The sequence below is a fragment of the Mastigoproctus giganteus genome, chromosome 9, assembly GCF_048544385.1.
Source record: "Mastigoproctus giganteus isolate SK-2022 chromosome 9, ASM4854438v1, whole genome shotgun sequence".
NCBI lineage: Eukaryota > Metazoa > Arthropoda > Arachnida > Uropygi > Thelyphonidae > Mastigoproctus > Mastigoproctus giganteus.
In genome coordinates this window covers 53,958,841-53,985,018 of record NC_143583.1, presented here as the reverse complement: position 1 = coordinate 53,985,018, position 26,178 = coordinate 53,958,841, and the positions used below count along the sequence as shown (strand labels likewise).

General features: G+C 35.5%; 1 protein-coding gene across 1 annotated transcript in view; it reads left to right on the top strand.

Annotated features, from left to right (window-relative positions):
* The window catches only part of Orc2 (origin recognition complex subunit 2), a 122,701-nt gene extending 105,655 nt beyond the window's left edge, over nt 1-17,046 (top strand). The window contains exons 9-12 of the mRNA XM_090380663.1: nt 1,327-1,470; nt 8,312-8,545; nt 16,270-16,388; nt 16,878-17,046. Of these exons, the coding sequence (XP_090236789.1) occupies nt 1,327-1,470; nt 8,312-8,545; nt 16,270-16,388; nt 16,878-16,967 (587 nt within the window). The 3' untranslated portion in view covers nt 16,968-17,046. The remainder of the gene's footprint in view (nt 1-1,326; nt 1,471-8,311; nt 8,546-16,269; nt 16,389-16,877) is intronic.
* Nucleotides 17,047-26,178: the final 9,132 nt, after the last annotated feature.

The following is a 26,178-nucleotide window of genomic DNA, read 5'->3' as shown; positions in this document are numbered from 1 at the left end:
CATACCAAAGGAACCTCATGAGGTACAAAAATGATGAAGGAAACAACACCGACACAACAACAGAAACAAAACGGTGCAGAGGGACTTTATTCAAAAATGGCAACATAGCACTGGCTGCCATGATACAGATACATTACTGCCAAAGATGGAACAAAGGGAAGAGGTGGTCCTCAGTAGGAGATATGGCCACCCCTAATGTCGATGCAGGCTTTGCACCACCTGTACATACTTAGAACAATGTTGTTGACAAGTTCTTGCGGTGGCGTCATCCATTCCTCTGTCAGCGCCATCTTCAGCTGGTGAACATTTTCTGGTGGGTGTGGACATGCCGCTGGGCATCTCCCCAGAGTGTCCCATATGTGTTTGATGGGATTTAGATCAGTCGGGGGAACAGGCAGGTCAATTCATACGAACAATGTCCTCACTTTCCAAAAGCATATCACAGCTGCAGTGTGATGGGGTGTGGCATTACTAGTGCTGCCTACCTTAAATGAAAAAACTAATTGTTAGGATTCCATTGCGCTTCTTGCTCACTATATGTCCCCACATTGTGCACGCGAGATTATATACTCAGTGCCATTCATTACGTTTAATTGTATTTGAAATGAAATTGAATTAGATCCTAATCTAATAGTTCATGACAGTTTGATTCCTTTTGTTTATGGCCACAACCTTACTTATGTAAATGCTGTTCATTGCGTGCTATTCTTGCCGCAAAAAATGACGACTGTGAAAGAATCGATTTAGAAATTTTACAAATGATGCCTGGTGATTCATTACAAATAAGAGTATTAACACAATTATATCTGAAGATACTGAAGAACTTTTGCAATATCCAACCAAATTCCTGGACAGCCTGAGTTTAAGTGGTTTACCATCCAACATTTTAGTGTTGAGTTAATGTGAATATCAGCATTTGTCTCCAAGTTGAACACCAGCCCAAGCCTTAGCATTATATACTAGGGCTTGGTTTTCAATGGGAGCAGAATGATTGAAAATCAAGCATAATAAAGTGACAAATTTTAATCAGATAAAATTGGCATGCTTTACTGCATTTAATATTCGATCATGGGGATCATTCTGCTCCCAGCAAAGAGCAATGCCACATACTCGGCATTAAGGCTTAAGCCCGATGTTTGACTTAGAGACAAGTACTGTTATTCATGGTTCTGTTTAAATTACTTGATTATGTATCATTATCTGAACAGATTTTATTTCATTTCAGCTGAACTGAAATATCCCCTACAATCAGATATGCTTTCTACAATCCTGTAGAAGGTAAATTATGCTGATATGATAAACGTATGTTGCCCTTTATTTATTTAGATGCTGATGACTTGTATCTTATTATTCATAATATTGATGGCAGTATGCTGAGAGGAGAAAAAAGCCAAGCAGTACTGAGCCAGCTGACATTATCAGCTCATATTCACATACTTGCTACTGTAGATCACATTAATGCTCCACTTGGTAAGAATTCATTTTTATGAAAGTTACTTACCTTTAAATAAGAATGTAATAATATTTTCAGAGGAGAAATACATTGCATAATACAAATAGTAAAAGGACTTTGAATGTTATATAGGCAGTCCTTGTTAAAAGTGTTTTTTTTTTTTTTTTTTTTTAACTGTTTCACTCTTTTTCTGTTATAACCATTACCATTGTGTAATGGTTATGCTCATTACACAATAGATTTTTTTTGTTGTTTTTTGTCATTATGCTCTTTTGTGAATTATTTTATTGTCTAGAATTTTAGTTTTTTAAAGTTGCATATATGTGACATTTTGTAACAAACAATAATTAAAAACAAACATAAATCTCTAAAGAAACATAAGATTAACTTAAATACAAAATGAGCATTAGCATTATTTGAGGCATATGATGCAAGAAAGCAAGCTTATACAGCATCAGCCAAAAAAAAAATAACCTTCCCATTTCACCCATCCAGTCACCCCAAATGTTTGTATAGTTCAGCCTTAAATTTATTTAAGATATCAACTTCCACAACAACAGATGGAAGTCTGTTCCAGCAATCAACTACCCACTGGCTAAACACAAACTTCTGCACATCTATTCTACAACTGTCTTTCCTCAATTTGAATCTATGCCTCCTCAGGTTCTTAATCTGAGCAAGTGGAAGTATCCCATCAATATTGAGCCTGCTCAAATCATTCAAGGCCTTATACACCTCAATCAGATCACCTTGCAGGTGTCTAGTCTCCAGATGCTGCAACTTGTAGAACTTAAGCCTTTCCTTGTAAGTGCACCCCCTTGCTCCCCCTCACCAATCCCATTGCCCTTCTCTGCAATCGTTCTAGCAACTCCACTTCCTTCCCAAAATGAGACCTCCAGACCTGTACGCAGTACTCAAGGTGTTGCCCAACCATTGCGCTGTACAAAGGGATAATCACCTCCCTGTTTCTGCTAGAAAAATTCCTATATATCACTGACAAAGCTCCATGACCTGCCCTGGCAGCTTGTTTGCACTGCTCAGAGAACTTCATATCTTTTCATCTCTTCTTCACATCTTCATCTATTCATTAAATGAAGAGAAGACACTATTTCCATGTGAAAAAAGTTTAGTTTATTTTTGTATAGTTGTAACACGTGTTTCCTCACAATCAGTACAATATCTTGCTGAACTAACTTATTATGGGCTTCCTGAACAATTATGTGGAGCTGTCATCAGTCAAAATGGGGTTTAGTTCTAGACAAAATTTAAAATAATTCAAAATTAACTGAAATTAAATTATATGCAAATACTAAGTAAGGCTGTAAAGTTCCAATGTTGATAAAGGAGGTGGTCACTTTTTAAAGCTTTGATGTTGTTTTTATCACTTTTAACTCTGTAATATTCATATTTTTAATTTTATCTATTTATTATTGTATTTATTGCTTTTTTTAACTCCATAGTTTAATCAGTGTATTCTATTTTTATGTTAAACATACAGTTTGATTCTGTGTTTAGTTTAATTTTATTTTATTAAAGTCATATGGGTTTGTGTCTTTATTGCAGTTATTATGACTAAGTAAGAACATTGAAAAATTACAGATAAACATATTACAAGTAAATAAATACCATCAAGACATGAAATGCACAGTGGAGGAAATACTCAGGAGATCAAGGCTGACTCTGTGGAAAAGACATTACTATACAATGATTGGTGATTGATGTAGCAATTGCCTGGTTATCCCACATTTAGTTGAGTAAATGTCTAGTTACAAGTTTAATGTAAGTGATAACAGCAGGTACCTAGTTGAAGGTTGATAGATATGAAGATGTGATGACATAAAGAGGATAATCTTAACTTACAACTGATGATGAAAGAATTAACATTGGCAAAATTATTTTTTGGATTATCAAGGAAATAAACAAAATGAAAGAAATTACATAAAAGTAATTCCCAGGATGAGATTATTTATGTTAATCTGTTTTTAATGATAAATAGAGCAACAGTTTGGGAGCAGCACCTCAAATCTCAAGTTCAAAGGAGGGTAGTTAGGTTAATTAATGACCTATCTCTAACACAGTCTCTCCACTCTCTTTCTCATAGATGTTGTGTTTCTGCTGCATGCCTTTTCTATAGCTACTTCTATAGGCAGTTCTGAATTGGTTTCTATAATTCCTGCTCCCTCTTCCAACCACTCCTAACCAGTCAGTAAGTATCCTTTTACTGTCCAACTTCAACCTCACAGAATCGACTTTTTTTCTTGCTCTCTTTTTTCTTTTTCAACTTCCATTTTCTGGAACAACCTCCCTTCATATGTATATCTGGAAAATTACAAGTCTATTGTTAACAAGTGTCTTCTTTCAACCTTCAACTCACACATGGTCCTAAGTACTATAGTTTCCAATACCCTTCATGCTTGGAATTTTCATATAAAAAAATAGTAAAGAGAATGTATGTTGCCTTTATATATGATCATCAACGTGCACCATGTGTGTGTGTTGTACGACTCCACCACTATTTGAAAGATGACAGGATTACTGAAAGCATGGACAAATGGAGATCTGTGCAGTGTGATCTGATTTCTGCATGATAAAGATGTAAATTCATCATTAACTGGTGGGTATGTATGGAACAAATATCTTGGTTTGGTGAATTACCTATTTTAATGGTAGGATAGATATTTAAGGTGAGCAGCAATCCAGACACTCAAACCCATTCATCATGGATAGCAGTGTTTCTCATGCAGCCATCTTAATCAGAGAAGAGAAGACAATCATTAAACTAAGAGATGTCACCAGAGAGCTTAATCTCTCTCTCTCTCTCTCAAGCCTTACCAACCCAAAGGAGATCAGTTCCTGTAGCAAATTATTACATGGGACAAAAATTGGACGCAATCAGAAATGAAAAAGCATCCATGAAATGGAAAAACCTGTCATATTTTCTACAGAGAAATGAAACTCAAATCATTTTCATCAGCATTATCATCTTGGCAACAGTTTTTTTTTGTTTGTTTGTTTGTTTTTTTGTTTTCTTGTTGATTTAATTAGCATTAGCAAAGGCACATGATGCAAGAAAGCAAGCTTATATAGCATCAGCCAAAAAAAAAAAAAAAAAAAAAAAACCATTTATTTCACCCACTTGCTCCAAATGTTTGTCAAGTTCTGCCTTGAATCTGTTTAAGCTATCAACTTCTACATCAGATAGAAGTTTCTTCCAGCATTCAACCATCTGCTGGCTAAAGGCAAACCTCTGCACATCTATCCTACAACCGTCGTTCTTCAATTAGAATTTATGCCCTCTCTGGCGATTATTCTGAGCAAGAGGAAGAATCCCACCAGCATTGAGCATGCTCAAACTATTCAAGACTTTATACACCTCAATCAGATCACCTCGCAGGTGCCTAGTCTCCAGACACTGTAATTTGCAAAACTTAAGCCTTTCTTTGTAAGAGCAACCCTTTGTTCCATTCACTAATCTTGTTGCCTTTCTCTGTACTCGTTCCAACAGCTCTACATCCTTCTTTAAATGAGGCCTCCAGACCTGTGTACAGTACTCAAGGTTGTGGTCTGACCATTGCCTTATACAAGGGGATAATCACCTCCTTATCTCTTCTAGAAAAATTCCTGTATATCATCGACAAGACACCATGAGCTACTCTTGCAGACCATCTGCACTGCTCAGAAAACTTCATATCTGCATGCACAATTACCCCTAGGTCCTTTTCATTCTACCACTGTCAGTGTGACACCACAGAGTTGAAACGTTACTCTGGGATTACTGCTTCCCATACGTAGTACTTTACATTTGTCAATGTTAAACTTCATTTGCCACCTCTCAGCCCATCTGCTCAACTTTTCTAGATCCTGTTGCAGCAGTGTACTGTCATTAGTGTCATTAACAACCTTTCCAACCTTTGTATCGTCTGCAAACTTGGGCATTAAGCCAGATATATACCATCATCAATATCATTTATAAATACAGAAAACAACAATGGATCCAACACTGAACCCTGAAGACCCCACTAATAATATTAGTCCACAAAGAGCATTGATTACCACTCTGTCTTCTCCCACTCAACCATCCCTTTATCCATAGCAGCAGTTTGCCTCCAATGCCACACTGCTCCAATTTGTGCAGCAGTCTTGCATGTGCAACAGTATCAAAGGCTTTTCTAAGATCCAAATATATGATATCAGAGTTATTCTTTGCATCCAGTTCCTTTGTGACAACATCATAGTATCCAATCAGATTAGTCAGATAAGACTTCCCCTTAACAAACCCATGCTGTGTCCAAGCTATAATTGAAGTCTTGTCTAGATGATCCTGCAGTGCTTCTTTAACCAGTGCCTCCATTAATTTTCCAGGAACAGAAGTTAAACTAACAGGTCTATAATTACTTGTGTCAGCCTTTGATCCTCCTTTGTGAATTGGGGTCACATTTGCCCAACTCCAGTCTATGGTACCTCTCCTGAGTCCAAGGAAGCTCTCATAATTATGGCTAAGGGTTTGCTTACTTCCGTTGCTGCCTCCTTTAATATAACTGGATAGATCCCATCCACTCCAGGTGCCTTTCTTGTGTTTATCTTCAACAATTTCTCCTCCATGTTACTGTCAGTTATTACAAGATTCTCTAGCTTACTGCCAGAGTTGAATACACTTCTGGCATTCCGCTCGCTGAATAACTCCTCATGTGTGAAAGTCGATGCAAAATATTCATTTAGTTTGTTAGCTACCTGAGCAGGATCATCAACAGTTGAGCTATCGATATCAAGTGGACCAATCTGATTCATCCCCTTCCTTCTAGAGTTTACATAAGTAAAGAACTACTCTTTTGCTGTTTTTCTTTGCATCCTTTGCCAAAGATTTCTCGTAATCTGCCTTCACCTGCCTAATCTGCTTTGTGACTTGATTACAGACCAGCTTATATCTATCATAGGCTTCTGTGTCACATGTTAATTTATATGTATCCCATGCATTTTTCTTCTCTGTCACATGTTTAATTAGTTCATCTGACATCCATTTAGGCCTAAATCTTGAACAATATTTCTTTGTTTAAGATTAATTCTTTGAATGCTTCTCATTGAATTTGCTGTTGGTAACATTATCAGTTGGTTCCACCGTATAGAATTTAAATACTGTCTCAGACCACCGTAGTCACCTTTACGAAAGCAAAAACCGTTCCCTTTACCCTTGATGGTAGTTACCTCTTTGAGTAAATCCCACTTCAGCACACTGTGATCACTGCCACCTAGTGGTTCCTTTATCTGCAGATTCTTGATGCATGAAGAATCATTACTGATAATCAGATCAAGAGTATCTCCCGAACATGCTGCTGTAGAAAACAATCATCCAATAAATCCACAAAAGCCTTGCTAGTGTGCGAGTGACCAACCCACAAATCCAATCAATATCTGGGAAATTAAAATCACCCAATATAAGACACTCTAATTTACTGGCCCACTCTGTTTCTCTTCACAATTGCTCATTATACTCATCAGATTCATTAGGTCTATAACACACACACACACCTATTCTCATTTTTCCTTTCTCAGTGGTTATGTCACACCAAACAGACTCAACATTGCATTGTCCACCATTGTCAATTGGATGCACTTCCTTAGATTTTGTGTTTCTTAACTAACAGTATACCCCCCCCCCCCTTCCTGTCCTGTCTATCCTTTCTGTACACATTGTACTCCCCAAATTGCAGTTCTGCCCTTCTTATGTCTGTGTGACACCATGTCTCTGATATTCCAACAATATTTGCCTTTGATGTCTTGACTAGCAATTGGGATAACAATGACTGCTACTTTCACCTTCCTAGATCAGTTAGAGTCTACAACATAATGCCTAGCATATGCTTCCAACTGCACTGAATTGTTATAATCACCTGTCATACTCCCAATATTGCACCAAACAACTTTCTTATCATCAGACACATGAAGGAGCATTTGACTGGCAAGCAATTTGCTGCCAATAGCACATTGTCAATTCCTGCTCATATAGGCGCCTTTGATGTCACAGTGGGACAAATGCTTAAACATATGGTGACTATGTGAAAGAGTATTGTGTACCAAAATCTTCTCATGTGTCATACTTAAAACTCTCTCTCTCTCTCTCTACTGAGCACAAGATAAAAAAATAACATTTCAATGCATTTTTTTTCATTTGTGAAACAGTTAGTTTTCATTTTTATTTATCTAAATATCTGTTTTGTCAATTTTAGTGTATGGCAAGGATATTTGACAATTTACAAGTTATGTATTGGTGAAACAGGTAGTTTATATTATTACTATTAAATCTGGCCTGCTACTGTTGGGAAGGCAGTTTGCTGACAGAGCCCAGAAACAATTAAGTTACATATAAGTAAATTGCTTATGTGGCAAGCTAGGTTTTCTAGTATTTAAAAATAAAGTAATGGTGCTTGTTACCTTATTATTTGAAACACTCTTGTACTATGCTTAGTGACTTGTATAATTTGGTTTCCATGAGAAGGTTAACATAATTTAAGGCAAAATAAAGAATGCCAAATCCAGCAATTCACCTCATTAAATGTATATTTATTTGTTTTATAAGCATTTTTACACATGAAAATAAAATTTCATGGTTTATTCTATCATTAGACCAAGTTGGATCACTGCTAACATTACAATGGCCAAAATCTTTTAAAAGGTTACAATTGGCATGTAGTAAAATGTAGCATCTAACAGTAGTTCTGTGGATATTTCATATTCTATTATTTATACACCAAAATCTGTGTAATATTATAATATATTATTACACAGATTATAATAATAGTAATATAAATCAGTATGAAATAAGATTATTAATTTTTTTTCATCTCTTTTCTTTTTAAATAGTTTGGGATCAAATTAAACTCTGCAGATTCAAATGGTTGTGGTTCGATGTTACTACATATTCTTCCTATACTGCTGAAACATCATATGAAAATTCTTTGCTTCTGCAGCAATCTGGAACTTTGGCTTTCAGCTCTCTGTCACATGTATTTCACAGCCTTACACCCAATGCTCAAAAAATCTTCCTTCTTTTAGTTCGGTACCAGTTGAATCAAAAGGATAACAGCAGCTATATAGGTAATAGTTTTGGATAATTACTTTGGATCTTAATATAATTTGCTTGTTGAATTGCTGTTTACCGATTAATTTCTTTTTTATTAATTAGTCCATTAATACTCACATCTACTGTCACTCGCTAACAGCACACTACTTCCAGTAGTACTACTGTATAAAAAGTTTTGTGTAGTGTAGTGCAACCTCAATATAACATGCCTCTTCATGCCGTGGTTTTGGATATGCTGCAGGTACGACATGTCCCCCAAAATGAATTATGAAAAAATGTTGTGCTCAAAGAACTAGCAATTTCACATTGGAAACTGGAAAAAAGTGAATACTGTATATATATATATATATATATATATATTTTTTTTTTATGTGAACCCCAAACACGAGAGGTATTAGAACCTATAGTACTTAGTACCGTGCTTGGGTTACTTGTATCTACTGTACATTCTGCTACCATATTTCCAAGAGGGGGAATTTGCTAAAAATTGGCTGTGTATTTACTTCGATATGTTCATTTACAGAGCAATTTTTGTAAACAACAGGACTCATCAGAGACTACTGTGGACCCCCAGGTTCTCCCCCCAAGCTAGAGATGTAACAAAAGAATATATTGGTGGAATGTTAATTACAAACAGTACAAACAACTATCTCTGGAGGGAAATATGGCTACCACTCATCAAGTGTGTTACATTAGTTACAAAGTAAATTTTGTAAGCAGTACGAATACGTGACATCCTTTCTTTGATTAGAAATTACACTTAGGATAGCAGAAACTGCTACGAACTAAACTAGACAAAAATATATATATGAACTGATAAGTGATTTATGGAGAAATCATGACTACACTTTGGCACTATGATAAGTTGGATAGTTGCTTTTCATTTAGTTTTCTCAAAACATGGTAAATTCTAGGGCATAAAAAATAAATACATACATGGCAAAATTAGTAAATCGGTAGGACTGAAGTAATGGCCATTAAAAGAAAAAATTGTACAGTTGAAGAAAGGTTAAAGATTATCAAAAGAAGTAAGAGTGGTTGAAGCAAAATGCAAGGTATTTTATGAGTGTGGAATTCCAGAAGGAATGGTCCATGGTTGGATGAAAGAGGAAGAAAAATTGTGTTTGTTTGTAAACTCCGTAGATTTCAAGTAGGTCTCCAAAGAAAGAAAACTGGACTTTGTGAAAGCAGTGATGTGGACCAATGCTTATACAAGTGTTTTTTTGTAGAAGCATAGTGAAGGAGTAGTGATAAATGGGATAATTTTGAAAGCACAGGCATTAAATTTCATAAGCTATTTGGTGGAGATGACACATTCAATTCTTCCGAAGGGTGGCTTTGAAGATGGGATATCCCAAGTTAGTCTTGTAGGCAAATCTCTATTTGGTACATTACAGCAGCTGAAGTGTTTCCTGAATTTTTTGCGTAATATAATCCAATATAGCAAATTCACAGATGAACAGTTGGAACAAAAAAAAGTGCTGTACTACAAACTTCTCCTTGATAAGTTATTGGTTATTAAAAGAAAGGCATCCAACAAAGTGAATATAAAAAGAAATTACTGTGTTTTGAGTGGAAACAAGACTGGAACTCACAAGCTAAAGCCGTTGTACATTAGTAAAAGTCAAAGTCCCTGGTGTTTTGAGCATGTCAGTGTGAAATCTCTACCTGTGATTTATATAAATAGCTCCAACTCTTGTATGGTGATCAATATTTTTACTTTATGGTTTGAAAATGAGTTGGTGAGACATCACTTGTTTTTTCAAAAAGCATGAAGAAAAGGCTCTGTTACTTTTGTATCACTGCCCAGCTCATCGTTTGGCCTGAAATCAAAAGATGGCATAATGAGAGGTTGCATTTCTGCCAAGGAACACAACTGCACTAATTCAGCATATGAATCAGGGCCTTCAAAGCCTACTATCATGGCAAGCCACTTGCTGGTGTTGCAAAATCAGAAATTCAAGTTCTAGAATTTCTGAAAACATTAACAATGAAAGATGTTGCATACAATATTGGATTTCTGTGGGAGAAAGTAACCTCAATAGCAACTGAAAACTACTGGTAAAAATATATTGGAAAAGACGAGATTGCTAATGATAACCTTGAATTAGCAGCATTTTCAGAACAAGAAGCAAAGGCTGCTTGTAACGTACTTGGTGGCAGTCTTGGAGCAAATGACCTGTCTGCTTGGATTGAGGCAGGTGTTAAGCTCCAGTTGTGCATTACCCGAACAAGGAAGAAATCTCATCCTCTGTGAGTGTGAGGGCAATTGACGAACAGAAGGCCATCGACATAGGTAGTAACTCAGAAGATAATGTGGATGGAAAAAGCACCAGAAATTAAGAGTTCTTGAAAACATTGAGGTGATGGCATTTCCAATTAAATGTGTAAAAAGTAAATAAATTTTAAAAAATTTGAAAATGTTTTTTCGTAAATGGAGACAAAATTCTGTAAGAAATGTAATCAAGAAAAAAAATGAAATTGTTAACATTTCTCATCCTTATTGTAAAGATTATAATTCAAAATATCAAAAAGAATATTATAGTTGTAGAAAGTTAGATGAACATAGAAAAATGTTCATCTAACATTTTTCATGTATATGAATGTGTAAGAAAAATACAAACAACTAATTTGAATAAACATAGAAAGTTAGATTAACATATAAGAAGTTTTATGGAACTTAAAGGAAAAAAGTATGCAAATAAACATGAAAAAAATAAAAGCTTATTTCAGAATTTTTAAAATATCCAAGGTGTGTTATTTATCAAATTGTATGTAAAGAATGTGCAAAAAATTATATCATTAACAAGTATAATTATGATATTGATTGTAACTGTGGGATGAAAGTTTGCAAATTAAGCTTAATATAATTATAGAAAATTAAAATCAACATGCAATCAGTATTCATCAAAAATCTGAGATATTAATAAAAATTTAAGAAAATCACAAATAATTAGCGAAATTGTTAATTGTTTTAACCTTAAAGTTCAAAAAATAATGTGTGAATGAATAAATTAAGTAATCATATATAAATGAATTAATTTTTAACTTATTTTTATTGAAAATGAACTCTATTAAAGTTATACGACTAATCAATTAAAAGATATTTGTAAACATAATTTATACAAATTTAAAATTTAATAAATTTTATATTGCAAAAAAGACTTAGCATTAGTAGAGGCATATGATGCAAGAAAGCAAGCTTATAAAGCGTCAGCCAAAAAAAAACATTCCATTTCACCCATCCATTCACTCCAGAAGTTTGTCCAATTCTTCCTTGAATTTATTTAAGCTGTCAGTTTCCACAACAACAGTGGATAAAATTGAAAGTTGCTACAATGGATAAAAGGATGGTTGAGTGGGAGAAGACAGAGGGTGGTAATCAGTGGGTGCTGCTCTTCGTGGACTAATGTTATTACAGGTGACCCCCCGCTTAACGCTGATAATTTGTTCCGGAAAAACAGAGCGCTAAGTGAATCCGCGCTAAGCGAGCACCGCATTGTAAGTTGCGATTGGTGCCATAGGATATTTCCTAATCAATAATAAACGGTAGTGAAAAGATGCACAAATGTCTGTCAAAATATTTAATATTCAAACATTTGTACATATAAAATATTCTGCATTATATGTATAATTATGTGGTAACTACTTACGTATCAAAATTAAACTTAAAATCCCAATTAAAATCATGAATTTAATTGATCTAAATTGATTTTAATTGATTTAATTTAATTGATGAATTTAATCATGAAAAATGTGTCGATTTTGGGTTGGCTCTCTTCTAAATAAACTAAAAGGGGTATTAATTTTAAATCCCCCGCAGCGTTACCACCACAACAATAAAGTCACCCGATCCTTCGCCACTTTGAAACCTGGCATGTTTTTTTCTTCTTTCAATATGAAACTTCTTTTAGACATTCGTTTCCACAAAAGTCCTGCTTCATTTATGTTATAAACTTGTTCAGAAGTATAACACACAATACCCCTCTGCAATAATTTTAACAAGTTCTTTTTTGAAAGTTTCGGTTTCTTGATCTGCACTTGCGCTTCTCCCTAGATTTTAAATCTATTCAATCAGCCCTTACCAGTTTTAAATGGTTCCACATTTTTTATTTATTTATTTTTTTTAGGTGAGTTTTCTTCAGATCATCATATTGGCTAATCTCTCTCTCTCTTTTTTTTTTTTTTTGTAATATTTAACTTAACTGAATTCTGCATTGGATATTATCTTCAATAAAATTAGTTAACGTCTTTCCATTTCAATCCTAATAGTCGGCCTAGCCCTACTTGCTAGAAGTGGAACAATTAAACTTGCAAGTCCTAAATTATGGCACACATCTGCTTGTCGTTGACCGGAATCGATTTGCTTCAAAACGTCTAATTGAATTTTCAAATTCAGTCTTTTTCTTACATTTATAGTCTTTGTACTGCGCCCAGACGTTGCTTTTTCATTCTTATCGGCCATTATTAACTCTTCGAAAATGTAACTGCGTTGGTTGCTTTAATTATGATTCAATGTTCAAGTAAACTGTCCGTTACGCATGATGTCTAATACTGTACTGAGTGATGACTAGACTTCAGATAAATGCATATAACGCAAATATTACAAGCAATATACTTGATCATTTTTTAAAATGTTGAGCTCGGAACTACGTAACAAGTCACTGTACTGCAATTAATTTAGAATGCGAGAAAATTTCACTGAGCAATGAAGACAGGCTGCCAGGGCAGGTCATGAGGTTTTGTCAATGATATATAGGAATTTTGCTAGCAGGGAAAAGTAGGTGATTGTCCCTCTGTATAAGGCAATGGTCAGGCCACGCCTTGAGTACTGCGTACAGGTCTGGAAGCCTCATTTTAGGAAGGATGTAGATTTGCTCGAGCGTGTACAGAGAAGGGCAACAAGATTGGTGAGGGGAATGAAGGGATCCTCTTACCAAGGGAGGCTTAATTTCTACAAATTGCAGCAGCTGGAGATTAGGCACCTGCGAGGTGATCTCATTGAGGTGTATAAGGCCTTGAATGGGTTGAGCAAGCTGAATTCTGATGGGATTCTTCCACTTGTTCAGATTACGAACCTAAGGGAGCATAAATTGAAATTAAGGAAAGACAGATAGATGTGTGGAAATTTGCATTTAGCCAGCGGGTGGTTAATTGCCGGAACAAACTTCCATCTGTCGTTGTGGAAGTTGATAGGTTAAATAAATTTAAGGAGGAACTGAACAAACATTTGGAGGGGATTGTTTTGTAATTTTTTTTTTTTTTTTTTTGACTAATGCTGCATAAGCTCAAAAACTTGCTTTCTTGCATCACATGCCACTACTACAACTGATGGAAGTTTGTTCCATCACCCTCCTGTTGGTTAAAGGCAAGTTTCCGGATATCTATTCGACAACTGCCTTTCCTCATTTTGAATTTATGCTCTCTCAGGCGCATAATCTGAGCAAGAGGAAGAATCTAATCAGCATTAAGCTTGTGCAGACCATTCAAAAGCCTTATACACACTCAATCAAATCACCTCACAGGTACCCAGTGTCTAAAATGCTGCAAGCCTTTCTTGGTAAGTGCAACCCTTTGTTTCCCTCACCAGTCTTGTTGCCCTTCTCTGTATTCATTACAACTGCTTCTACATCATTGTTGTTGTTTGGTAGCAACTAAGGCCATATTGCTGCGGGGATATGCGGTGGTTATTCATTGACCTTTCCACATCCTCCGTATTTGGTGGTCACTGGTTCAAACCCCGGTCTAATCAAGAAGCGTATGCTACGCACTATTCCTACCCACCTGACTACGGAGGCACCTACATCCTTCTTAAAATGAGACCTCCAGACCTGTATGCAGTACTCAAGGTTGGGCATTACCTTACACAAGGGGATAATCACCTCCTTATCCCTGCTAGTAAAATTCCTGTATATCATTGACCCAATGAGCTGCTCTGGTAGCCTCTCTGTACTGCTCAGAAAACTTCATGTCTGACTGCATAGTTATCCCCAGGTCTTTTTCGTTCTCTACTATCCAGAGTGTAGTACTGCACAGTTCGTACATTACTCTGGGGTTACTGTTACCCATATGCAGTACTTTGCATTTGTCAGTGCTAAATTTCAGTTGTCAGTTCATCTGTCCAACTTTTCTAGAACCTGTTGCAGTAACCATACTGTCATTAACAACCTTGCCAACCTTCAAATCGTCTGCAAACTTGGACATTAAGCCTGATATACCTTCATCAGTATCATTGATAAATGTAGAAAACAACAATGGGCCCATCACTGAACCACGGGGAACTCCACTAATAACATTAGTCCACGAAGAGCAGTGTCCATTGATTACCACTCTGTCTTTTCCCACTCAACCATCCCTTTATCCACAGCAGCAACTTGCCCTTAATGAATTACTGCTCCAATTTGTACAGCAGTCTTCCATGTGCAATAGTAACAAAAGCTTTCCTGAAATCCAAGTATATATCAAATATTTTTTTGCATCCAGTTCCTTTGTGACCACATTGTAGTAACTTCCAATCAAATTGGTCAGACAAGACTTCCCCCTTAACAAACCCATGCTGTGTCCAATGTATAAAAGCAGTCTTGTCTAGATGATCCTGCAGTGCTTATTTAGCCAGTGACTCCGTCATTTTCCACAGAATAGAAGTTAAATTAGAAAATGACCTATTATTAGAATTTAATGGCACAACTCTGTAATAACTCGTATCACCCTTTGATTCCCATTTGTGAATTTTGCACATCTTCAGACCGTGCGATCTCCCTTGAATCCGAAAATGCTCATAATTATGGCTAGAGGTTTGCTTACGTCCTTTGCTGCTGCCTTTAATATAACTAGATAGATCCCATCCACCCCCAGATGCCTTTCTGCATTTAATTTCAACAAATTCTCCTCCAGTTTGCTCTAAGTTATTACAAAATCATTTAGTTCCTTGTTAGAGTTTAATAAAATTTTGGTCTCCACTTCACCCCACAATTCCTTGTGTCAATGTAGATGCAAATTACTGATTCAGTTAGTCAGCTACCTTAGCAGGATCATGAACAGTCGGACCATCAATATCAAGGGGCCTAATCTGATTCATCCCCTTCTAGAGTTTTCATAAGTAAAAAAGTGTCTTTGCTGTTTTTCTCTGCACCCTTTGCCAAAGATTTCTTGTAATCTGCCTTTGCTTGCCTAACCTCATTTGTGACTTGATTACAAATCAGCTTATATCTACCATAGGCTACCATAATTCACATTCTTATCACGTTTTCAATTGTATTTTATTTTACCAGTATACTTTTAATAAAGTATACTGGTAGAAGGTTTGGTACAAGGTTTGCAGTGGTTCCCAAACTACTGAGATCAGACCCCTTTAAAAATCAAAAAAAATTTATGGACCCCTTAAAAAATGTTTGTGGATGTGTGTGTGTATGAACACTGGGTTTTCTGAAAAGAAAATTCAAAGTTTTATGAATTGTTTTATTCAAGTTTATTTTTATTTTTACATAAATATATAATAACTTTATCATCAATTTGCTATACATAGAATGAATAATTTAACCGTTTCGCGGACCCCCTGGAACTAGTCTGTGAACCCCAGTTTGGGAAATGCTACTTTATTGTATACTTATTTCCAATGTGCTAGGCTTTTTTGCTGATGTATTTTCTTCATTGACTCAATATGAGTTTTTAATTTAAATAATTTCCGTAGTCTATATTTAAATTTTTGATAATTGACTTATTATTTTGTCATTAACAGGAATGTCATTTCATGAATGTTATCAACGATGTCGAGAAGGTTTTCTAGTCAATAGTGACCTTACATTGAGGGCCCAGTTCACAGAATTTCGCGATCATAAATTACTTAAATCTCGTAAGGTGAGTATATGGCATTTTCTGTTTTCCTAGAATTACTTCAGAACAAGCGATTTAGTGATAAATAAAAGGTGCTGTTATTCTGAGTCTTCTGTACATATTGTGCAACTGGCACTACAACAGTAGTTATCTATTATAGTTTTTTAAATCAAGGCTTTGACTGTGATTTCAGGGAAGTTTACTGAAATGAGAGATTTGCTATAACTGTCATAGTGGTATTGTTGATATTCTGCTGCATCGGAACATCACATGGTCCCTCTACAGTAGTTAATAATCCAAGCACTTTAATTTCCAGCACTGTATAGTTATTAGATTTCAAAAATCTAATATTAATTTTAATAATTTAAATCTTATTTATTATTCATTTAAATGAATAATAAGCATTCGCTATCCTTTACTAGGCTATTAACACAGTACTTGAAGATCTCTAAAACTTTGCATATTCATTTACATTATGCTGATCAAACAGTTTTCATTTATTTGTTCATTTAGGCTTCTGATGGTGCTGAGCACTTATACATTCCTTTGGATGCTGCCACACTAGAACAATTTTTGGAGCAGTGTGAACAAGAGAATGGCTGATGAACTGCATATAATTTAATGAAAGATCTACCTCATCTGGTATTACAATTAACAGTGCGGAAGGCTTTTAGTTGATACTAGGTATACTTAAGTGCCTTATAAAATGTATATACCGTTCAGATGTTACTTATGTTTAAATATGAAATTCATCGAAAATAAAATATTTTTGTATTACGCTACAATGTATAAAAATATTATAGCTATGCATTTTGTATTGTCACTGTAACTTCATATTTTACAACTTTATCTTTAAAGTATAGATTTTGTTTATTGTGGTATTGCTTGTAAAATGGAAGGTTATAAAATTTTGTAATGATAATCAAGCATTTGAAGTAATTGTAATTAAAAATTACTGATAAACCAATTAAATAACAAAAATTGTTAATTTGTTAGAAGAATGTAGGTTAGTTATTAGCAGACTAAATACATATAGTTATCTAATTTTTGGCAGTCACAGTTCTCTAATTCTAATACATCGATATGGATCAAAGGTTAAAACTGTGCTAAAGGAAGCTTACACTAACATCACACTAATAGTGATGTGATGTCAATGTGAATATTATCTTAATATTAAAATTAGAATATAATTCTCTCTATATTATAAAATCCATTTTTTTATTATACTGCTGTTAGGTTGTCAAAATCCATTTTTTATTATACTGCTGCTTTAATTAGTTGGTTATTAAAACAAATAATGAAATAACTTTTTTATTGCAATTGCAATTTTTTTTGTAATTAACCTGCATTGTACTGGCAAGCATGTGACCATGTGCTTAACTGGATGTGCCATGATGTATTATTTAAAATAAGCATAAATGTTAATGAAATAGCAATTCATATTGAATAAGATCTACACATTGGGAAAATGTTATAATTTATATTTTTGCTGGGCTTTTTTGTATTTATTATTTCTGTTTATCTATAGTATCATCATCCAAATATGATAGATCACTGTGTCAGTACATATCAGTCCTTCTGGACTATCAGTTTTCCTTTCACAATTTCCTACCATGCCATCTTATTTCCTGTTAGATTCTTAGCTAGCCAGGGTGAGACTTTTTTTTTTTTTCCCTAATGTATGCTTGACCCCACTGATGCCTTCCTCTTCTTCTAGGTGTATAACCATTCATTTCTGCTTCAAATATCTTTCTTCTGTGATCCTCTACTGCCCATACCATCTTAAGTTTGCCTCACTTACTAATGACTGGATATTTATTACTCCAAAGTTTTTTCTTAATTCCTCATTTGTAATAAGCTCTTGCCATTACTTCCATTTATTTTCTTAAAACTCATTTTGAAGAACGTTAATTTTGGTCAGTTCCTTGAATCTTACCCAGCTCTGGGTTCCAAAGGTTGAAATAAGTTTAAAAACTCTTGACTGTTTCAAATAGTTGATTTTGTCATTTATTTAATTTCTCTTTTGCTTCAAATGAATCTTTCAACTGGCTTTTGCACTTTCTGCTTTGCTTATTCCATAGCTGCCAACACTCTCTGGTTTATGGTGGAGAATCTGTCCTTTTTTATTCGATTTGACCTTTCTCATCATTGTAATATAATTAGTGACAGAGTTTATCTGTCTTTCTGCAAAAACTCAGTTTTCTACAATTTTTTTTATTTTTACAAAAAAAAACAAATAAATAAAATTCTGATCCTTGCACTGAATTCTAGTGGACCCCTCTTTCTTTTCTATTAGCATTAAAACTATGATCAGAAATAATTTTTAATGGAAAATCACCTTCATAAAATTTGTTTTTACTATATATATATGTTTTTGCTAAAGAATTAAAATTGTCGTAATATTTTGTTTGTATTGTGTGACTGATTACATGGAAATAAAATATTTCTTGTAAATTATGGTGTAGTATTATTTTATAATCAGCATTTCTAATAGAACTTTAAACATGCTTTTGCTTAAACATTAATACTGGGATTAGCTGTAACAAGTACTGGTGAAGAAACTGAAGCCTAAGGTTCATAACATACTGAATAAATAACTTAAAATCAAGACAGTGCATAGTCTTTCCCTCAGCAATTTTGGTCATATATGATGGCATGCAAAAACCACATAAGAATTGAATTTGAATGATTTGTGAAATTCAATATACTCTAGTAAGATTTGTGTAAAACAAAATAGCACAGCAGAGAAGTTTTGTAATGCCTGACTGTTTATTTAAATGTCTTTAAAACAGTGCAGTGATAGCCTTGCTTTGTTAAATGGCTCCTTTTTGGCCTGTTGTAGCTGAGTGGTCATATGCATGTTTGAGGTTGACAGTGGTTCGAATCCAGTAAACACCTATTGACATTGTACTTGAAGATTGTAAGTTTTAGAAAAATACCTAAGGCAGAAAGTTTAGTTGAAGAAATGTTTGAATTCAGAATTGAACTGTGGATGTTGTCTAGTTGATGTATATGTTCAGGCCAGTTTTGAAGACTTGGGATTACAGGTACCAATTCATAAGGAGAGTGCCTGTGGAAATATCTCTAGAAAAAGCATACAGCCAAAACTGAATTTGTGTGTGAAATGGAATGAGTGTATAAGAGAGAAAGAAATCATTAGTTTATTGATGTTAACTGCTTTTGGACTGAGTTGAGTTTTTGAGAAACTGTGGGGTCATCTATAGATGTGGAAAGAATCTGTTATATTCCACAGTAGGCAGGATTTGTAGCTATATTCACAGCAGCTGCTTAGAATAAAAAAATTTCAAGAACATTTCAGTTCTGCACATCTCTACCACATTGCCCAAGCCTCCAACCAGCACATGGCAACAAATATAATATCCAGTGTTTCAGCTACAATATATATGGATAACCTATGTGATATGCATGAAAAAAAAAAAAAAAAAAAAGTAATTGCCAGATTTTTATTGGTCCAACTTTAATGAAATTTGGGAAGGCTCAACAAATCTATTCTAAAAGAGAAAAATATAAAATCTGATGAAAATCCATCCAGTTGGCATCATTACATGTGGATAGAGGACAAAGAAATAATAATTGCCAGATTGATTTCTATCGATCCCATTTTAATGAAATTTGGGAAGACAAATTTTTCTAAAAGGCCCAAATATAAAATTTCATGACAATCTGTTGACTAGGAGCTGAGTGCAGACAGATGGGCATGGTGCACATTATACAGACACTTAAAAAGGAGGCAGCCTGGTTTTATTGGTGTGACCTGTTGCAGATATTTATTAGGGATCTTGCTGTCTCATACTAAGTGTTGACTTTCCCCATTAACTTGGATTCTTGATTAGACCGGGGTTCGAGCCCGTCACCACCAAATACGGAGGATGCGGAAAGGTCAGGGAATGACCACCGCATATCCCAGAGCAATATGGCCTTAGTTGCTAATGCTCCTAATAACAAATAACCTTTCACTTTTCATACCAAAAATTTAAAAACTTTGCATAGTAGCCAGCCTCACTTGTTCCAACTGCTTCAGAAATTTCATAAACATCAAGTTTATGAAATTTCTGTGCCATTGGCTGGTTAGCTAGGAAAATTACTGTTATGTACTCCAAAATTTCCACTGCATTTGCATTGACTGTTTCCTCAACTGAAACAGTGCATTCTCTGTACTTGAGCAGTTCACATTTATTTTTCCTACAACGGTGCCTCCGAACATAGCTGCACATTGGTGAAAATTAGTTTCGTATCCCCTCAGAGACATTGCCATATCTTTTCTTTTGTGGGTAAAATACAAGGAACATTTCAAAAGTTTATGGCCTGAGTATGAAAGGGTGGTGGTGGTGGTACAGTGTTAAAAAGTTCTGTATTTAATATATAGCACTCCAAACAGTAACCCACCAAATTTCATGCAGTTTCAAACAACACCTTTTTATAATTATAGATCCTGAAGTCAACAAAGTTGTGTGAATGAGGAAAGTTGAACAAAATCAGTCACTGCATTAGCATTAATAGAGGCATATGATGCAAGAAAGCAAGCTTATACATCAGCCAAAAAAAAAAAAAAAAAACCCTTCCCATTTAACCCGCCCAATTCACTCCAAAAGTTTGTCCACTTCTTCATTGAATTTATTTAAGCTATCAACTTCCACATCAACAGATGGACGTTTGTTCCAGCAATTAACCACCTGCTAGCTAAAGGCAAATTTCCAGACATCTATTCTACAACTGTCTTTCCTCAATTTGAATTTATGTCCCCTCAGGTTCGTAATCTGAGCAAGCAGAAAAATCCCATCAGAATTCAGCATGCTCAACCCATTCAAGGCTTTATACACCTCAATTAGATCCCCTTGCAGGTGCCTAGTCTCCAGACATTGCAATTCACAGAACTTAAGCCTTTATTTGTAAGAGCACCCCTTTGTTCCCCTCACAAGTCTTGTTGCCCTTTTCTGTACTCATTCTAGCAACTCTACATCCTTCCTAAAATGAGGCTTCCAGACCTGTACACCGTACTCAAGGTGTGGCCTGACGATTGTCTTATACAAGGGGATAATCACCTCCTTATCCCTGCTAGTAAAATTCCTGTGTGCACTGCTCAGAAAACTTCATATCTGACTGCACAATTCTCCACAATTACTGGATGAATTACATTCATCCAGTAATTGTGAATTCATGAGAATATGGTTACAACATGGGGGGTAGGATGCAGCTTCCTATTCCACAATTAAGAAGTTGGGAGAAAAATTTAAACAAAGGAGGGAGAGCCTGGAAGATGACCCATGCTGTGGAAGACCTGCAATGTCTCATTTCAGAAGTTGATAGTGTGTGTGATCTGGTGGTAATTAGCAGTTCAGTACATTACATCTTGGGGGTCTTCTCATCCAAGCGTGTACTACATAACAGTGATTCATGAAAAAGGTGTCAGCACAATGTTGACAATAGATCAAAAACACACAAGCAAAAATTTGCATCACTTTCAAGCAGATCCAGCAAATTTAATTTCTTTACAAGCTTTGTAACTATGAATGATATGTAGGTCCATCACTCGGCCAGAGACAAAGGAACAGTCCAAATAGTGGAAATACAGCTCTTCTCTCCCTCCAAAGAAAGCCAGTTGATTTTTCTGCTGGCAAAATGATGGAATCAGTTTTTTGGGATGCTGGTGGAGTGTTGCTAGGGGATTACTTTCAGAAAGGCCAGACAGTCACGACCTTGTAGGCATTTGTGTGAAAACACCAAAGACAAATGCCAAGGAAACCTCATCAAAGGAGTCTTGTTCCTCCATGAAATGTGCCTGTTTACAGGTCCATCATTGCCACTGCAGGAGTGCAGCTTTGAAATCTTGGACCATTTCCCATATTCATCAGATCTAGCCCCCATCAGACTTTTGCCTATTTCCTAATTTGAAAAAATACCTGGCTGGTATCTGTTTTCTGACAGACAGTAACGTCATTGCTATGGTGGATGCAATCTTGGAATCCCAAGAGAAAACATGCTATCAGACTTCTCAAATAAATCCTTCATATGCAGGCCATGAACTTTTAAAATGACTCTTAGTTGCTGGAAATGTATGAAATTGTAAAGCTGCTTTTAAATTATCCGAAATACCTTAACCAGAAATGGAAAAATTGTGAATTTTTATCCTTCAAATACTGTGTTTGCATCTAATCAGTATTATTATTATTTTTTAGCTAGAGTATACTTTAAAAATAAAAACCCTCCCTATTAGAGTAAATGTGATCATTTTTTGCCAGCAGAAAATGATCACAATCCTGCATAGATGCACTACGCTAATTTTCAAGAATTTTGGGAGCCCCTTAGATTTTTCCCACTTCCAACCCCAAAATTGTTTGGAATAGCTAGGCATTTGTACAAAATCAGATTGGGGGTCTCAATCATAAAAGTAATTTTTTATTTGAATAACAAGACTATTGTTTCTAAAGATATCCTTATGAAACATTTCTTTTGATTCTATACTGGATATTTATCCAGTATAGAATCAAATTATATATACTGGATATTTATCCAGTATAGAGTCAAAAGACAGAATACCATTTTGAAGTTCATTTCTTGCTGTTTTTCTGATTAGTGAATTCTAATACAGTCAGTTCTGCTATAACACGGTACCTGTGTTCCTAAAAATCACAGCATTATGGCATTTCTTGCATTAAAAACAACAGGGCTTATGAGGAAAATAGGGTGGGGGCAGAGCACTCAAAAAAAAAGTTTAGTCTGGTAAGTAAAATACTAAAAAGTTAGAAACACAATAAAATTGCTGCTAGACATCTTAAATTTCTAATAAATAAATATTACAGTAAATATAGCACTTTACCTTGACAAGATATGAAGTTTGCTTGTTTGAAGTGAGTGTGGTGAAGGTCTGTAGCTGGTGAGCTATAGTGAAGAGGTAGAAGGAGGGTTATCAATTCTTATGATGAATTTGATATTCGGAGAGAGTTCAGTAACTGTCTGAGGATGGCTTGGTGCATTATCAAGAATTATTCTTGAAAGTGTCAAGCATAGTAAGCTTCAACTAAAATATCAGTGAATATTTGCCCAGTCATCCAACCTTTCTTGTTAGACCTACAATGAACACCAAGGCCGGATTTCACAATTCCTTTTAAAGCTCGCAGATTGGCAGAGTGATAAATCACTACTGGTTTTAACTTCAAGTTTCTGTTGGCGGCGAACATCACAGTTAAGTGATCTTTTGCAGCCTTAAATTCTGAGGCATGTGCTTCTTAGACTTAGAGATGTAGGTCCTTGAGGGCATGCATTTCCAATAGAGGCCTGTTTCATCCAGATTTAAAATCTGATCCAATGTGTAACCACCACCTTCAATTATTTTCTGTACCACAGGTGGAAATGCCTTTGCAGCTTCCTCATCTGCACTTGTGGCTTTGCCAGACAGCTTAACATCGTGAAAAGAGTTGCATGTTTGAAGCCACTAAACTGGCCACTACTAGCATTAAAAGGAGCCACTTCTGCAGGATTTGGCGATTTCTTTTTAAGGTCTTCATATATAGTTAGTGCTTTCTCTTTCACTGTGAGAAAGCTTGCCCCTGATTTTTTTTTTTTTTTCATTTGGTCTTCAATCTATATGCTTAGCAGCCTTTCCATTTCTCCTATTTCTTTAGGCCTTGTTCTAATTGACTTTGCGGCACTTGAAGTTGTTCCAGCTATACATGTAGCTTTTACTTTCACGGCACTGTCTCTGATGGTGTGCAATGTGGATTCACTTAATTTGGGGAGTATTGAAAGGATAGACTGAGTAGGGCGGGAGGAGGGGTTTATGCTGCTAGTTAAGAAAAGACTTAATCTCGAGATATCACATGTTCTCTCATTTCTTTCAAAACGTTTAATTATTTCAAGTTTCTCTTCTATACTTAATGCTTTCCTTTTGCAATCACTGCTTGGCTTCTTGGAACCAGGACACTTGCCCATGTCTAGGATGCTGTATGAATACACGTTTAATAAAGAAAAGTTAACAAATTCAGGAGAACAGTCCAAGACACACTTGTAGAATAACACATGCAGGTGAACTGAGGCAAGAGATACAGGAAGTTTGTGTGTGTAAGGTGAGAATATGTAGCATGTTTCTGTCTTCAAAGCGGAAACACACTATTATCACTTCATACATTGAGTTCGCATGTAAACATGTCAAACTTCAAATGTGGGAGAGCCATATTTCCCATTTAGTTGTATGGGTCGGAGACTATGTACGAATACGTACATAGCTTAATTATTACTGTAATATATACATACTAATTAAGCAATCAATGACGACAAAAACGGCATGCACATTTAGTTAAATGAAAATTTAGTTGTTTTTTTATATGATTTTTTTTTTTTTTTTTTTTTTAATGTAAACTCCAAACATGAGAGGTATTAGAACCTATAGTACTTAGTACCGTGCTTGGGTTGGAGATTGAGAAGACGAAAGAAGATATTTGTTGACATTGGACTTGAACTTCTGTAGATTGTAATTTTCAGAAATACATATGAAGGAAGGTTGTTCCAGAAAACGGCAGTTGAATGAATAAACGAGGAAGATGAAAAGTTGGTTCTGTGAGTTTGAAGTTGGACAGTAAATAGATGTTGGATGGTGGCAGCACATGTTCGGATTGTTTTGAAAGAGAGAGCAGGAATTATAGAAGCCAATTCAGAAGAACAGTGCCCATGGAAGTATCTGCAGAAGAGGCATGCAGCAGAAACAGTGCATCTATGAGACAGCGAGTGCAGAGACTCTGTTAGAGATGAATCATAAATTAACCTAACTGTCCTCTTCTGAATGGAATCAAGAAGCCTGAGAGAGCTTTTGGAGGCACCACCCCAGTTGTGGGAACAATATTCCATGGCTGGGTGGATTTGCGATTTATACAGAGTGAGCAGCTGTTTGGAAGAAAAGTAATGCTGAGAGCGAAAGAGAAAATCAAGTTTTTTAGATGCAGAGGAAGCAATATTTGTATTGTGCCAAGAGAGATTAGAAGTCAGGATAATCCCCAAAAGAGATATATCATTTCGCCTAGAAATCGGAGTGTCACTAAAGATAAGCATAGGAGCAGAAGAATCCTTTTTGTGAGATATAAGACAAGACTGAGTTTTAGAAGGGTTGAAATCAACTAAGTTGTCTTTGCCCCACTGGAGAATTACCTGAAGATCGGCATTTAAAGAATCGGTAGCAGATTTTCGAGAAGTTAAAGCTGATTCAGCAGACAAGGTTTCTCAAAATGGAAAGTGGAACGCAATGTGCTATCATCAGCAAAACTATGGATAGGATTTCCAGTCAATGGAAGAAGGTCATTAATATACAAGAGGAAAAGAGTGGGAGAAAGAACTGAACCTCGGGGTACACCGGAATTAGTGGAGAAGTTAGAAGACAGAGAGCCATCTACCATCACCCTCAGTGAGGGATTATAGAGAAAACTGGATAACCAATTACTAAAAACAGTTGGCAAACCATAAGATGGAAGCTTGTTTAGAAGACCTTTATGTCAAACACGATCGAAAACTTTTGAGGTGTCAAGAGCAACTACTTGTGTTTCACCGAACCTTTCCATTGAATTAGTCCATAAATGGGTAACATAAGCCAGAATATCACCAGTGGATCGACACTGACAGAATCCATACTGGTGATCGTTGATCAGACGGAAGGTTTCTGGGTAGTTTAAGAGTTGGCGGTTAATTGATTTCTCCATTACTTTAGAAAGAGTAGAAGTAATTGCAATGGGACGATAATTGGATGGGAGGGATTTGTCACCCTTTTTAGGAACTGGCTGGATATGAGAAAATTTCCAAGCAGATGGAA